This window comes from Melanostigma gelatinosum, assembly GCF_949748355.1.
Source record: "Melanostigma gelatinosum genome assembly, chromosome: 16".
In the NCBI taxonomy this organism is placed as follows: Eukaryota; Metazoa; Chordata; class Actinopteri; order Perciformes; family Zoarcidae; genus Melanostigma; species Melanostigma gelatinosum.
Window position 1 is genome coordinate 23,900,425 of NC_136649.1, and position 16,430 is coordinate 23,916,854.

A 16,430-nucleotide genomic window follows, 5' to 3' on the forward strand; every position below is an offset into this window, starting at 1 on the left:
AGAGCTTAACGGCGCTCCAGAGATTCAGAAATGTGCGTAAAGTTGATGGTCAATATGGAAATATCAGCGGATAAAATATCCAGATCTTTAGTATGAGTCAAGCTCCAAAAGCCTTGAATCCTACACTTCCCAGGGTGCAGTGTGATATTGTCTTTTTGTTCGACCCTTGACCCTTCTAGCATCGACGAGGTGTTTATTCTCGTTCCATTGGTCACTTTCCCAGAAAAACTCTCAAAGACAAACATATATGTTCAAACTGTCGGCTAAACAATCAGATGTGTGTGCAGCACAAAGGCAACGCTGTGCTCATCATATTTACCTCTTTGCATCATAACTCATGAGAGATGTGCTCTTTTCTTGAGGCAATGCATTTAATGAAACGTATTTAAAGGCACGTTCGCAGGATAAAGAACATCTCATCATTAACAAACAACAACAAGCATTGAGCCCATTCGATCCCTGTTTAACAGACATGCACTATAATATATATATATTATCCATCCCATAATGCTCCAGTGATTCAGATCACACGGGACCCTGCTCATGCTGTTAACGTGCTTCTTGCATGAAATAAGATTATTGTCACTCAAAAGACGTATCTCCTGTTTGTACACGTCAGTGGATGCTCGTTCCATTATTTATTATGAAAGCATAATACTGTGTTACTGGACACGAGACTGCTCCTCACTAGTGAGTCCTGACTCACTGACTCACTGACTCACTCACTGACTGACTGACTTACTGACTCACTGACTGACTGACTTACTGACTCACTGAGTCCTGACTCACTGACTGACTCACTCACTGACTGACTGACTTACTGACTCACTGAGTCCTGACTCACTGACTCACTGACTCACTCACTGACTGACTCACTGACTCACTGACTCACTGACTCACTGACTGACTCACTGACTCACTGACTCACTGACTCACTGACTCACTCACTGACTCACTCACTGACTCACTGACTCACTGACTTACTGACTCACTGACTCACTGACTGACTCACTGACTCACTGACTTACTGACTCACTGACTCACTGACTGACTCACTGACTCACTGACTCACTGACTGACTGACTCACTGACTCACTCACTGACTCACTGACTCACTCACTGACTTACTGACTCACTGACTCACTGACTGACTCACTGACTCACTGACTCACTGACTGACTCACTGACTCACTCACTGACTCACTGACTCACTCACTGACTCACTGACTCACTCACTGACTGACTGACTCACTGACTCACTGACTCACTCACTGACTCACTGACTCACTCACTGACTCACTGACTCACTGACTCACTGACTCACTGACTCACTCACTGACTCACTGACTCACTGACTCACTGACTCACTCACTGACTGACTGACTCACTGACTCACTGACTCACTGACTCACTCACTGACTGACTGACTGACTGACTCACTGACTCACTGACTCACTGACTCACTGACTCACTGACTCACTGAGTCAGTCAGTGAGTCAGTGGCGCCGCCTTGTGTTCAGACATGAGCATGACCCGTGATTACACTTGACTCAGTCATGTTGCTGTTCTGGCGCCATAAATTGTGTTTTAGACATAATTTAAAGTCATGTAACTTCTGTTTTTATAATTCAGCTGATCTATTGTTTTCCCCCTTAACACACTTTACACTCTCAATGACACACTTTCACTTCATCAGATCAATAAAATGAATATGATCTTGTTTCCATCGTAACGTCTTTAACGACGAGCTTCAACAATATGACGGTAACTGTAATAAACACCACACAGAGGGTTTCCGGTGATAAAGCGTTTCTCCTCGTTGAGAACATTTATAAGATCAAATGAATGGAGACATGAAAGAAACAACACAAAGAATGAAGCAGCTGGAACACTGGAGCACACAGAGAGCTGATGAGGGCCTTGGAGAGGGTTCTTCGTGCTGAGTCTGTTGACCTTTGGTCTTCTGCTGGAATAAATAAATAAGTAAACAAACAAACCACTGCGGTCGCTCTCGTAGTTCCTCACAGATTAATCATGAGTAAATGCGGATTAGTACATTTGAAATCAGCACAAACAATATGATAAAAGCACAAATGTAATAATATCAGCAGTGGAGGAATATTCATTTACAAATTTCAGGTACTTATATTTCACTTGAGTATTTCATTTCATGCTACTTTTCTGCTCCGTTACGTTTCTAGTTGCTAGTTTTTAATAATCGTTTTCCTCAGACTGCTGCAGCTGCTCGCGGAGGAGCTAATGCGTGGTTATATATCCTGTTCGACACTTTTAATCTGCAACAATTAGACATCTTTCAAAGATCATCGTGTAAGGTACAATATTTCTCTGTATTGAATCGGAGCAGAAGCAGAGTAGAAATGACAAAGTACCATGAAATGGACATATTCAAGTACAAGTACCTCAAACACGAACAGTACTATCACACTGTGTGTTTCAATGCTCCCGGCTTCTCTGCTGTTGAACACCAACTTTTTCATTGAGGAATACAACTGTTCTGATCATATTTTCTGTTTCATATAAATAACACAATTTATTCCCTCCCTGTGTGTGTGTGTGTGTGTGTATGTGTGTGTGTGTGTGTGTGTGTGTGTGTGTGTGTGTGTGTGTGTGTGTGTGTGTGTGTGTGTGTGTGTGTGTGTGTGTGTGTGTGTGTGTGTGTGTGTATGTGAACGGATTAGGATCAGGGATTAGAGACAGATGTAAAGCAGAAGTCTAGATCCAATCTAATTCTGCTGCCATCCCATCCCAGCACGGCCCGGCCCAGCACAGCCCAGGTCACCGTTAGGGTCGTGGTTAAGCACGCCCCGCCCTCTTCACAGCCTGACCTCTATGCTATTGGCCCGTGTTTTGATTGACGGCGCTCTCGTCCAATAGGAATGGAGAACGAGCAGCTCGGGAGGGAACAGCTGCGCAGATGTGTGTGTGAGGAGGACAGCGCAGGTTCTCGTGAGAGCAGGAAGAGCTTTTGACGGAGAGTCACGAACTGCTGAGGCACCAAAACACGAAAGGTGAGAACTATATTATGCGATACTACGATGACTTAGTCTTTATTTCGCTTTATTTAACAACACATTGCAATACGTTACACGCAGTTAGGTCGTCTTTGTTGTTCCTATCGATGCATCGGTCATTGTCTTCCAAACCTGCTTAGTTGTTTTTATCATAAAATAGGCTTGAAAAGTATTTTTCACAACACATGTCAATATTGTACCGGATATGAGCCTCTATCGTTGTTGTTGTTGGTGTGCAGCCCTTTCTTTCTTCCCCACCCTTCCTATTCACGTTTACGCCAGAGCTGTCTCGACCTGTTCCCTCATGCCAGTTTGTGAATCTCAATAAATCTGCTTTCACTTCTCGTCGAATGTCCTCGTGTAGGATAAGAAAGTTAGACTGGATCTGAACTCTCGCAAAGCTCCACGAGACTCTAATAAGACTTGAAGCAGCAGCTGTGAGGTTGTCATGAGATCTGTTCTGCATGAAATATGACCCACACGTCTTGGAAGGAGACTGCATGACCGCCATGGCCTGCCATGTTAGAGGGCATTCATTGGGCTCAGCTCTGCGTAGTTCACCCTCGTGCTGAGGTGCTCTTTCCCCCCCTCACACCTCCTCCTCTCCCCCCCCCCCCCCCCCCCCCCTACTTCACCTGACTGTTTAGATACAAACAGAGAGAAGGTTTTACGTGTATTCAATACAAAGTGTTCCCAGGCTTTATATTTGACCCTGACAAAGGTGTGTGTGTGTGTGTGTGTGTGTGCGTGTGTGATTAATCAGTGACTAGTCTGGGCCCGTTCACCTTCTTCGTATGCCAGACAACTGCAACCTTGACCTGAACGAGCGTCGTCCTCTCCTTGAAAGCGTGAGAGAAGAGTTGCAGCTGTGCAGAATGAGTCACTTTAAGAAGAGTTTCCCTGAAACTGACAGCAAATGGTCCGTTTTCCTTTGCTACCCCGGAGCTGCAGGATGTCTGATCTTCACTTTCTCTTTCACTGAGTAAAGTGAATCAGTGATCACTGCAGACGATACAGATCAGGTGGCCTGAATGTGTTTTTGGGTACTTTCCCATCTCCCATGTAGTGAGAGGGTTGATACCAGGAGCAGAAATGATCGTAACTGTCTCTGTGTTTCTGTCCACGTTCTCATTCCACAGATGTCATTTGCCAGTGACAAGCTGTACAACGGGTACTTACGGAGGAAGATGCCGATAATTGTGAGCACGGTGAAAGTGAGAGAAGTAATGATCCACCTGCCCTGCTTGACTCCTCACGACAGGGTAAGTTTTGTTAGGTGTGAAGGACCAGGATTAGGACCAGGATCAGGACCAGGACCAGGATTAGGACCAGGATTAGGACCAGGACCAGGACTAGGACCAGGATTAGGACCAGGACCAGGATTAGGACCAGGACCAGGGTTTGATTGGTTCGGGTGTTGTGGTATCTTTCAAATACCATTACGAGCTTTAAAAGGAGGCCGAGGAATTATTTTCACCGTCTATTGGTCTCATGTCCTGCTGTCAGGATATCGTGACAGTTTGAGCAAATATGACATTTTTTAAAAAGTTTCCAACTTTAAGAGTACAAACAGGCACAGCTCTGTTAGCATGAGGGCCCGACCAATACTGTTCCTTCTTTTGGCCAATATTGATATAAACCATTGAGAGTGTCAGTTAGTTCCTGACATAACACCACATCCTATTATATGTGGTTATTAGGCTTTTATAATGTTGATTACCACTGATGACAGAAACAATAAACCTCACTAAAGAAATCATCAGTACACTAACAACAAAGTGATATAAACTTATGTATTCATATGCTTCTTTTTGCATGAAATCTAATTTTAGGAGAACATAGAGGCAAAAAGAGAAACGTGTGGGAACTACGACAGCATGGTGCTGCTGCTGGACTGTCTGAAGAGGAGGGAGAACTGGCCGGAGCAGTTCATCGACGCACTCGAGGCGTGCGAGCATACGACTCTAGCAGCCGAGATCAGAGCCGAGTACGACGCCGTGAGAGCCGTCGACGGTAAGTCTTCCAGTCGAGTACCTCGGACCGAGTATTACTCCCTTCTGATCAGAACACATTCAGCACGACCTCAAACCCATTCTGTCAAACGTTAGGCTTCCTGTGATCAAAGTAGTGTGTGAGACAATAAAGACGTTTAGGCTTCAAGCGATGCGTTTGTGTCCGGTAATAAATAAATACATCGGACATTCAGCACATGTCTGTTCTTCCTGTGAACTCGAGTGCTCGTTAGAAGCTCCAGTAAGTGAGTGAATGACGACTGGATTACTGTATTATTACACAGGAGCTTCAGTCACATGCATTCAAAATGGATTTAAAAGGCAGCGTTGTTTGCTTTGCCCTAGATTCCAACCCCGGCTCCCCTCCAACCACTGTCGTCAGGGCACACGTCCATCCGGCACCACCTGCCGGTCCTCTGCCCGTCCCAGAGAGCGGTGCCAACAGTCGGGCTGCTGTTGCTCCGCCAGCTGGAGCGTCGGCTCCTCCAGAGCCAGCCGCCCCCCTTCTGGAGGCCGCCCCCCTTCTGGAGGCCGCCCCCCTTCTGGAAACCCCCGTGCAGCCACAAGTTCCTGAGGCTGTTTCTCCACCTGAGCTGGTCCCTGAGCCCCCACAATCAAGTCAGGTTGAAGTGGCAGCCCGTCCATCAACACCTCCCGCGTCCCCTGAGAGCCCAAACACTCAGACGACTACACCTCCATCGCCTCAGAGGGAGGCGGACGCTCACCAGGAGCCGGAGGAAAACTCTGAATCAGACATCCAGCACGTCTCTGGTGATAATGGTGTGATCCCTGATCAGCAGAGCGCAGGACACGGCGAGGTATCCATCGACCATGTGGCCACTCTTCAACCACCCCGGCGTGAAACAGACGCTCCGCCCAGCCCGGATCCTCTCCAGACTACCTCCACACGGGTCCGGCCACCGCAGAGTCCCTCTCCAACCCAGACCAACCCAGATGTCACCGGCGGATCCTCTTTCCTCACGATGACTCCGGAGAAGCCTCCAGTCCAGGACACCGCCCCTCCTGTGGACCTCAAACCAGCTGTTGTCCTGCAGCCTGAGGAGACCTCTGAACCTGCTACCACACAGGTGAACAGCCAAATCTGTTCATTTTAAGATAACGGTAATAAAAACAGACAGGATGTTTCTGGTAATGTTTGTTTTGGTCCTCAAACCTTCATCAAGCATTAACTAAATGTATTCATTCATGAATTTGACTTGGTGAAGGTCTGAGGACTGAAACATCATCATTACAATAGAAGACAAGAGAGCAACAGTGGGAGAGATGTTCTCCGTCCGTCAGTTAAACCGCTCACAATCCCATGATGTCTCTTTTATATTGCTGTGAGAACATCTCCTTCATGCAAGTGTATTCATTCAAGTTTCTACACAAACATGAACACATCATGGTAAAGTTACAATTAAGCTGCGCCTCATTTTTACTGAATAGAGCCTGAACGCATCATACTGTAACTCAAAGCAACTCTCGTTCAGTGTTCCTGACAAACACACATTGTGTGTATTTCTTTAATATTTAAATCCTGCGTTATTTACAGTCCTGTTTGCTGGCTTGCAGTTTGTTAGTTCTTGCTTTTACTCGCATTGCGGCGTTTCTTGGCTCGTTGCAGCCATCAGCTCTCCATCAGTTTAATAAAACAACAACACGGGAACCCACTCACAGAAACATAGAGCCGCTAGGCACATGGTACCTTTAATGAAGCCCGTTACATCCATTACTAACAACACTTCCATCATAGGTGTGTTCACCCGAGGACAATCTACTCTTATAAAGTTGTTCAACACTATGTTTGAGAGGCATCGGTTCACCTTCCCTTGGAGCTGTTAAGTTGTGGTTTTGACAGAGAAACGACGACACCAGCTTCTTTTTATAAACTGAACTTGACCTCATTTTCATCTGCAGATTGTTGAAAGCAGCCCACAGACAGAATCTGCAGCTGCATCCTCCCCCCTGCTGGGTGCTGCTGGGATCGACGCCTCTCTCTGTGATGACAGCCATGTGTGTCTGAGCAAGCCTGGCCAACTCCTCAGCATCCACCCACCACATCACGGCAGCCCCGCCGTCTGTGCCGCCAGCGCCCCGCTGCAGCCTTACTCGGGCGACAGCGAGCGTCTGGAAATCAGCGATGCTGCACCGGACGCTGTGACCTCCGCCCAACCTCCTGCTTGCTCTGCTGTCAGCTCCATCACTGTGAGTACAGCGTCCGCACCGCCATGCCAGGAGAACGGCATCGCTCTTAACCATAGTGAACCGGAGGAAAACCACTACGAGTCCCCTTGTGAGGGTTTGGAGAGACACCAGGTGTTGACGCACGTGGTGCATGTATCCGAGGAGCCGTCTATCCTTGACCTGGACGGCCAGAGCCCAACACGAGCTCACATGGTTAACGGTGACGCAGCCAAGGGGATCGCCTCTGCACCACCACTTCCCACCAACACTGTGGACCTACTGAGTGTGAACACCCCGTCCAGTGAGGAGTGCCACCCCTCTGAGCCCGCACCCGCTGCTGAGTTGAAGGATTCAGAGAAGAAGACGGCCTCTTGCACCCAGCCGGCTAATACCAAGTACATCCTGACCGCTGCAGGAGTGGGCGCCTGTGCGCTGCTGTTGGCGTGGAGGTTTAGGAAGTAAGGGGATTTAATACCCTTTAAAGCAGGGGTCTCAAACTCCCGGCCCGCGGGCCGAATCCGGGCCGCCACGTCATTTTATGTGGCCCGCGAATCCGCCAGAAAAAAAAGAAATCTTTTAAATTTTTTTTTTTTAAGTTAGACTAATAATAATAAAAATATCCCCATAGTCGAAATTATGCAATAGAAAGTCGAAGTTATTAGATAGAAAGTCATAACTATAGTAGAAAGTCATAATTCTGAGATAGAAAGTCAAAATGATGAGATACTTAAACAGTTAGAAGCAGCACTTTGGCTTACTGTACATTTAACATGAAATGTATTGTGAGCACATTGAAGACTCCTTTAAACTGTGAATGCAGAGAGTTATCAATATGTTACGAGCAGTACATTTACAACCGGCCCTTTGTGGGCGACCGTGATGCTGATGTGGCCCGGAGTGAAGATGAGTTTGAGAGCCTGCTCTAAAGGACGTTAAGATGAGGCGTTTGAAAGAGGATCTTGGGGTTATGGTGCCTTATTGTATCACTGGAAAGGCCAGAGGCAGCTGTTTAATAGTTACCTGTCGTAATAATAGCTGATTTGCCAGACCTTTGGTCATGTCATTAATTACAAGTATGTTGTAAAGTCGGACCACGTTTCATCATCTTTAATGTTGAATGAAGTTTTCCCTCGAGAGCAAAAACCAAACCGTCCCTTCTTAGATTAGTAATGCAGCTTCATGGACCTGAGGTTGAGATCTCAGGTTATTTATGCACTCGCTGCAAATATGTGGAACGTAAAGATACACTTAAGCTGTGTATTAGTGATAGAAATGTTTGTATGTTCACTTGTCTGATAAGCACTTTCAAGATAAGACTGTTGGCTGTCATCCAGTAAAGATTAGTGTACAAAGGACCTGAATTACACTGGATGTGGACTGTGGAAGACAGAGTACCAGCATCACACTCTGTAGATCACAGGTGTAAAACTCAAGGCCCACGGGCCGAATCCGGCCCGCCATGTCATTTTATGTGGCCCGCGAATCCGCCAGCAAAAAAAGAGAGAATATTTTTTGTTTTTTTTATTTTTTGGAAAAATAATTAAAAGTTAGACTTGAAAACGAAAGTATCCCCATGGTCATAATTATGAGATAGAAAGTTGAAATGATGAGATAGAAAGTTGAAATGATGAGATAGAAAGTTGATATTATGAGATAGAAAGTTGAAATGATGAGATAGCATGTTGTCTGTGTACCAACATTAAAACGATCACAACAGGTGGACAGGAGAGGCAACAGCCCGTAAAGAGGTTTTCCAACGATTGAAAAAGATCCACAAATAATCCCAAAATGTCCACGAAGAGAAACATTGATGCAGAGGGAAGAAAATGTAATGAAAGATGTGAAAGTGAAGACATGTTTGTGCTTCGAGGAGAACAACGGGTCTGTCTTCTGTGTTATGAGGCGTGTCGGTGATGAAGGATACAATTCACGTCGGCATTTTGACACCAAACACGGAGCTAAATTTAGCCTCCAAGAAAAACATCAAACTGTCCAAGAATTAAAAGGCAGACTGCAATCACAGCAGAATATATTGACACAGCTACAGCCCAGTGCATGCTGAAGGTATGTGAGCAGAGCTCCGACCAGATACAGACTTTTACAAATGTCAGTTTGTGAAGAAACACCATCGCAGACGAGTTGATGAACGAGCAGCAATCTAACAACACAGCAGCTAAGAGACGAGCAGGTACTTGTGTTTGTAATGAACTGTTGATGAAAGCACAGACAACACGGATACATCATCTATCATGTTCATCAGACCTGACTCTCAGTCAGCAGCTCTTGGATGAAGCTGCATGCACAGGACGACGACAGGGAGGAACATTAGTGATGCAGAGAGGTGAACAAACAGCTTTGAACAAAGTTAATGTAATAACTTGTGTTTGATATTTGTCTGTTATTTTCTTTAATAGTTTGATCTTTGATAGTCATGTGGGTTTATTAACCCTCAATTAAAATGATTTATGTTATAATAACAGAAATGTGCTTAAATATCATTTTTCATTTATATAACTGCATGTACAATATGTTTACACTTGAATAAACAATAATCAAATGCAGAGAGTTATTGAACAATATGTTAGGAGAAGTTAGTGATACAGTCTTACAGTTAACCGCCCTTTGAGGGAAACATGATGCTGATGTGGCCCAGAGTGAGATGAGTTTGAGACCCCTGCTGTAGATGATGGCTCGTGCACTGTCTGTATTTATTTGTACATATTTACACTATATAGGTATTTTAAGATAAACGGATGTGTTAAAAACATTCCAAAGCACTCAATTCTCAAAGAATCAGTCAGCTGGACGCTGTATGTTAAATAACATACTTTACAAGTTTTGAATGGTCCGTAGCCCAGACCAGTTGTTCCGAAACATTTAAAAACGACTGTTTCCTTTCGAGCCAAAGAGAGTGTTAATCGTGAGATGTCGTGTCAGTAGCTTCATATTTAACTGGGTTTTTAATGGTCATTTTTGTGGTTATTGCATATTTCTTCTGTTTTGATGTTTGAAAACATCAGAAACATGGAGTTAGTGTAAACATCACTTCGGTTTTTTTATGCAATGAGATCAATTTAATAATGCACAATAAAAACATTGGAAATGGGCATAACTTGCTGCACAGGCTGTGTGCTCTCTGGCCGTCTTCTGGTTTTCAGATGGCATTTTATTTTTCCATTGGATTTCTTTCTCCTTTAAATAGTTTTGAGTATTTGTGTTGTGTGAGCTGCAAAGATGCTTTGTGTATTTAATGTATTGCCATTTTGGAACACATGTACAATCTCATTGTAATCTCAGTTTAAGGTTTGTCAAAATGTTGAGTCACTGTCTCTATGCACTTGACAATCATATAAACAATAAACCTAAAATATAATAAATCCTTTGAGTGTGCATGTTAATTTCCCTGCAGACAAAAAGAAAAAAATATATATATAAATATATATATATATATATAGTGCTTGTATTATCGATGATTTGGGAGTAGCTGGATCATTATCATCAAACAAATTATATTTTGCATCTTAAAAAACAAGCAGCAGAAAATACAACATACTTTAAACTTGTTAAATGCTATTTGGTAAATTAAATGTCTATTGTCAAAGCATCATAAATCTATCCTTTCTTTAGAAGGACTTATTTTTAAATTTGTAAATTACATAGACCATGTTAAGGTTTATTTATTGTTTAATCTATAATGAATTGAATATAAATAAATACAAATAAAGGAGTTTGTGGGATATACTGTAGCTTTATATTATTAAAGATGTTTGTAAGGGATAAATAAAAGTGTGCTTGTTTTTATTGTCATGCATAAATGATGTTTAATTAAAGAAAAATATGACATCAGCCTCTTTTTATAAGCTGTTTTCTGACTGGTGGGTTCGCACTCTGATTGGTTCTGGAGTCCTTCAATCACCGACTGACCCCGCCCACCCCAGTCTTGACAGCGAACATAAAAAGGACATGTACACCGACCGTTAACGACACAGCTACTTAGCTAGCTAATTAGCTAGCTCATAGACCGCAGTAAACCATTGACGTACAAGGGGTTTTATTGAATCATAAACTGTAGCATGTATGTAGTGAGTTAAGTTATTATAATGGCGTTCAATGGCCACCAACGCGAGGATGAAAATATCGACGAAGACGAAACGCCCACGAAGCAGCCGCGGTCTGACGAGGAGATGCCCGACAATGAGGCAGCCGCGCCCGCAGGAAGAGACACATCCGACCGGCGGACCTCCAACTCGACGGCGAGGCTTCGGAGCGACTCTGTGAAGAAAACAAGGCCGCGTAGGTGTTGACCGTGTCATGCATGGGGCTCGGTGTATTTGCTGGGAAACATTGCATGTACATGAAATACATGTGAAAATACAAAATGTGGGAATAGTGTCCTCTTAACGAGTGGCATAAAATTCCTCAAAATAAATTGTAAATGTCTGTATAATCTGCTGAGATGTAGCTAAAACTGACACAATAATTTTGGTATTGGTATTACAATGTAATAAACTGTAGTGGCAGTAAATAGCCAGGGTCTATTTTGCAACAAGATGGCGTTCGCAGTACACACTGTACTTCTGCTTCTGTTATGTCGGCCAGCGACTGAGACATCAGCTCTATTGTCCTCACTGTCACTAAGCCTTTCAATTTGAAATATATGCTATCATGCAATGTTAAAACAAAAAAAAAATAATGGTGATTTTATTGTCTTTTCTTCAAATATTATCTCACATAATGCAGCATTTCCCTGGTTTGGGATGGACATTGGAGGCACTCTGGTGAAGCTGGTGTACTTTGAGCCCAAAGACATCACAGCAGAGGAGGAGCAGGAGGAGGTGGAGAACCTGAAGAGCATCCGGCACTACCTAACCTCCAACACCGCCTATGGGAAAACGGGCATCAGGGACGTGCACCTGGAGCTGAAGGACCTGACGCTGTGCGGCAGGACGGGCAACCTGCACTTCATCCGCTTCCCCACGCACGACCTGCCGGCCTTCCTGCAGATGGGTCGCAACAAGCACTTCTCCAGCCTCCACACCACCCTCTGCGCCACAGGAGGGGGGGCGTACAAGTTTGAGTCTGATTTCCGCACGGTGGGTCTGCAGTTGTTCTCGTCTTCTCGTTTGCTTTTACAGGCTTGGACGGTGAAGATTGTCAGGAAGGAAAGAGCAGACTGACTTGTGAAGTATAACCTATTTATAGCATGTGATGTAATCTGAACAGAACAGAGTGATGGAGAACACTTGATGCAGCAATACTGCCAGCGGTTACAAGGACGAGACGGGCATGCATGTCCTCATGCGATTGGTTGGAAATCAAAGCAAATCCATTTTTTAAATCATGACTGGACACTAAAGGTCCTTTCAACTCTTCCTGTTTTCTTACCCCCCCCCCCCCTGCTTCCCTCCCTCCCCCGGTTTCCCGCCTCTGTTCTCCTGACCACATCTCCTCAGTGATGTTATCCATGTTCTCTTTCCTCTCACACAAAAAAAAAGATGGCGGACCTGCAGCTCCACAAGCTGGACGAGCTGGACTGTTTGATTCGGGGGGTGTTGTACATCGACTCGGTGGTGTCCAGCGGACCCTCGGAGTGCTACTACTTTGAAAACCCCACTGACCCAGACCGCTGCATCCAGAAGCCCTACACACTGGAGAACCCCTACCCTCTGCTGCTGGTCAACATAGGGTCCGGGGTCAGCATCCTGGCCGTTTACTCTGAGAGCAACTACAAACGAGTTACAGGGACCAGGTAAAGATCAGTGACGCAGATCTACTGGGCTCTGGCCATGTTGGCTGGTGGACTACGAGTCATTTCATATTATTCAAATGATGGAAACATATATTGACATATGAGGAGCCAGTGCTGCTTATGGAGGACGTTAGTGGAAGTCCACTGGGCCTGCTGCAGTTTGCTTTAAGCAGGCTGCTCCCATTTAATCAAAGTATAATTCCTATATGTTCATGATGAGCCTTCATCTGCCACAGATTTAAAAAGATGAAAGAAACATTTGTCAGTCAGATAATATTCCACAGTCTTGAATGAACAAAGAAAACAACGAAACTCTATTTTGTCGAGTGCAGCATTAAACATTTAAAGACATATTGGTTGTTACTAAAACGGAAAACGTGAGTTCAATCTAGCGAGCCACACGCAGGCTGACATCGGGTGAAAGTGATGCAGGGATTTGCAGTCTAGTCAAGCGGGCGGCTTGCTGGGTGACGGCTGCCCCTTGTGTCTCCCTCGAGCCTTGCTGTGAAAAGTAGCAGTATTTGTTTTTAGCTGTCTGCTACCAAACCACTTCCCTCACTCGACTGCAGCAAAATGGTTCTTTGTCAGCTTGATTTGGGTTTAGTCTCAAGTTTTCCCTCCTCCTCCGACTCTCCACTGGTTTGTTTGACTGTTTCTCTGTCTGATGACTCGTGGATGCTTACTTGTCCCTCGACATAATGGCCCTTTGTGCTGAGAAAGAAACGCTAGATCAGCGTCTGTATAATAATATACAAAACCTCTTCATCGGTGCCCTTAATTTTAGACTCCCATTCTAGACTTTCAGTCCAGACTGCTGACACTTCTAGAATACCAACAGCTCTGTTGCTCTGTGTCCACAGCCTCGGTGGGGGGACCTTCCTGGGCCTGTGCTGCCTGCTGACTGGCTGCTCTACTTTCGAGGAAGCAATAGAAATGGCTTCTCAAGGGGAGAGCACACGAGTGGACAAGCTGGTTCAGGACATCTATGGAGGAAACTATGAGAGGTTTGGGCTGCCAGGTTGGGCTGTAGCCTCAAGGTGCGGTTTACAGCAGCTTTTGTTTTTTCTGCTGTGGGTCACAAGTGTTTTTGGTGGCGTCCAGCACGAACACAGTCACAGCTGTAATGAAACAGAACCAGGACAGTTTACTGTCCTATTAGCGGTGGGGGGGGATCCATTCTTAGATGCATCGATTTTCTCTTGAAGAGTCAGAAAACTCAATAATCGGAAATTTAAAACTCAATTCCATGGTTGCCGGTAACAATTCTGTGTCACTGGGATGTATATTCTTAACCGCTGCTCCTGAACGCAACATAGGTAGTAATACACGTTAAACTAAACCCAATACGAGCAGAGCTTTGGTGAAGGCGGCTGAGCTCGAGCAGCCGAACATGGATAGACTACACCGGACTGCCCTGGCTTAAACCCTGATGTATGGAAGCATTACGCTTCTTCAGGAAGCCTGAAGCCAATCAAAAAGTAGGTCGCTACTTTTTTTGCCACGGATTTGCGGCCATACTCAGTAATTGAGAATCAGTCACTGATGGAAGCTGGATCGGATGGTAGTAACGCGCTGTAACCGTTTACTTTATCTCATTTATGTACGCATAGTTTCACCACATGTTGAAGAAAGCGTTGTGTAGCAGAGCTGAATGCTCGTTGCCTCTAAAAGCAGCTTCTGTGTGAAGAGTCTTTGTTATTTATCTGAATAACAGCAGCTCGTTATGTCACGTGACTCGTTGGTTCTCTTTGCAAAGCGTGACAATGTAACACTCCAGCTGACACACCTCTGCTATTTGTTAATCATATTTAATTAATAAAAGATAATGGAAGTAAATTCATCTGTTTTTTTAAAGTTATGAATCATTACAAATATGCAGTGTTTTAAAAAGAGCAGATCCTCACAGAGAGAAGAAAATAAAACATTTTGATGCATCGACATGAATCCGTAATGGTGTTCTAATGGCGGCGTACAGATTCCCACATCTAGTTCCTTGATTTCAGTTGTTTTCATCCTCGAATAGAATACCCAGCGAACACCAACACCTGATGATACAACGTTCCTGTGTTTGTTCATCTAATACGGCTTGTTTTGATCTGACAGTTTTGGCAACATGATGTCCAAAGAGAAGAGGGAGTCGGTGTCCAAAGAGGACCTGGCCAGGGCAACGCTGGTCACCATCACCAACAACATCGGCTCCATCACCAGGATGTGTGCTCTCAATGAGGTTGGTGATGAAAGCAGCGTGCTTGAGATGAAGCCGCGTGGCGCCTGCTGCTCGTTCCCTCTCTGCGTTCAGCCTCTTTACGGTGCTGCCTTGTGTCATCTTGATCAAGCAGCATTGTACAGGGCTATGAAGGCGTGGAGGAGCGCTCCACACCCACAGCACGGGCGTCCGCCCACAGCGCGTCAGGGACGGCTTCACGTCGACATGACTTATTAGTTGAGTTGACGAGTGAAGGGTATTCTGCGGTGCTTTATTTCTGGCTTCTATTATTCCTGCGATAACTCGCTGTGACCCAACGGTAATAAGGAATATATCACTGAATACACACAAATAAGTTGTATTGTTATTGTAACAACATTTTGCTTGGTTGAATTCTGCCTCAATGGATTTCACAGTTTGACTCGTGAATAATATTTGTCATTTGTGTTGATACCGTTTCAGGTGAACTTATGAACCGACTTGTTTCCCCCCCCCTCAGAACATAGAGCGAGTGGTGTTTGTGGGTAACTTCCTGAGAGTGAACACGCTCTCGATGAAGCTGCTGGCCTACGCCATGGACTACTGGTCTAAAGGACAGCTCAAGGCGCTCTTCCTACAGCATGAGGTGAACAACTAACAAGAACACAACTTTATTCATAGAACACCCGTCAAACAACAGAGCTACAAAGGGAGGCAACACTGACTGTGCAACAAATACAATCAGTTACAGAAGTCAATAATAATAATGAGTCATACGGCAAAAGTAAGTCTTTAGAAACGATTTAAAGAGACTAACGGTGAATTTGTTTGTCTTTTTGGCCGTGTTCACAGACCTGAATTGCAGTTCCGTGTGATTTCTAACTCAGTTATTGTCTGTTTTTTGTTTTTAGGGCTACTTCGGAGCAGTTGGAGCCCTGTTGGAGCTTCTGCATCCGTCCTAATCGGGCCACTCTACATCCAAAGAAGTACTTGTCAATCTGCTGCAAAAACCTCGCGCGCTTTAGACGAGTTCATTCCATACTGGGATGCTGCGTCAGCCACCAGCCAGTTACTGCTGGATTATGGTTGTGGCCGGTCAACTGTCAAACATTTCAACGTCAGCAATCCAGCCTGAAACACTGAAAGAGTACTCGTCATCACAAAGTCTTCAGGACTGCATTCACCCCTCAGAGGGCTCAGGTCCTGGGCCTGGTGTTGACCCTACTGAGGAACAGGTGGATGGAAGGTCGTTCAATTCGTCTCCA

The 16,430-nt window shown here is 44.9% G+C and overlaps 2 protein-coding genes across 4 annotated transcripts in view; both read left to right on the top strand.

The window, feature by feature from the left end:
- Positions 1 to 2,945: 2,945 nt before the first annotated feature.
- On the top strand, positions 2,946 to 10,629 carry mavs (mitochondrial antiviral signaling protein). 2 transcript variants are annotated; one of them, XM_079286044.1, is made up of 5 exons: positions 2,946 to 3,029; positions 4,172 to 4,294; positions 4,865 to 5,045; positions 5,390 to 6,132; positions 6,965 to 10,629. In XM_079286044.1, the coding sequence occupies exons 2-5, from the start codon at positions 4,172 to 4,174 to the stop codon at positions 7,691 to 7,693; spliced, it is 1,776 nt and encodes a 591-aa protein (XP_079142170.1). In that variant the 5' UTR covers positions 2,946 to 3,029; the 3' UTR covers positions 7,694 to 10,629. The 2 variants fall into 2 exon arrangements, with proteins under 2 accessions (XP_079142170.1, XP_079142171.1); XM_079286045.1 differs by having other exon boundaries at positions 4,865 to 5,034; positions 5,388 to 6,132.
- Positions 10,630 to 11,191: 562 nt separating this feature from the next.
- pank2 (pantothenate kinase 2) overlaps positions 11,192 to 16,430 on the top strand; it is a 6,378-nt gene continuing 1,139 nt past the window's right edge. Inside the window, exons 1-7 of one of the 2 annotated variants that reach the window (XM_079286557.1) lie at positions 11,192 to 11,524; positions 11,972 to 12,324; positions 12,727 to 12,980; positions 13,841 to 14,017; positions 15,084 to 15,207; positions 15,686 to 15,811; positions 16,077 to 16,430. The exon at positions 16,077 to 16,430 is cut by the window's right edge and continues 1,139 nt beyond it. In XM_079286557.1, the coding sequence (XP_079142683.1) occupies positions 11,332 to 11,524; positions 11,972 to 12,324; positions 12,727 to 12,980; positions 13,841 to 14,017; positions 15,084 to 15,207; positions 15,686 to 15,811; positions 16,077 to 16,127 (1,278 nt within the window). In that variant the 5' untranslated portion in view covers positions 11,192 to 11,331 and the 3' untranslated portion in view covers positions 16,128 to 16,430. The remainder of the gene's footprint in view (positions 11,525 to 11,971; positions 12,325 to 12,726; positions 12,981 to 13,840; positions 14,018 to 15,083; positions 15,208 to 15,685; positions 15,812 to 16,076) is intronic. The other variant, XM_079286558.1, reaches the window with a different exon arrangement.

What these genes read in the sequence shown, in the direction of transcription:
- mavs (XM_079286044.1), top strand. Translation starts at nt 4,172, where the DNA reads ATGTCATTTGCCAGTGACAAGCTGTACAACGGGTACTTACGGAGGAAG. An exon ending in CGCCGTGAGAGCCGTCGACG is followed by an intron (nt 5,046 to 5,389) that starts GTAAGTCTTCCA and finishes GCTTTGCCCTAG; the next exon opens with ATTCCAACCCCGGCTCCCCT. An exon ending in CTGAACCTGCTACCACACAG is followed by an intron (nt 6,133 to 6,964) that starts GTGAACAGCCAA and finishes TTTCATCTGCAG; the next exon opens with ATTGTTGAAAGCAGCCCACA.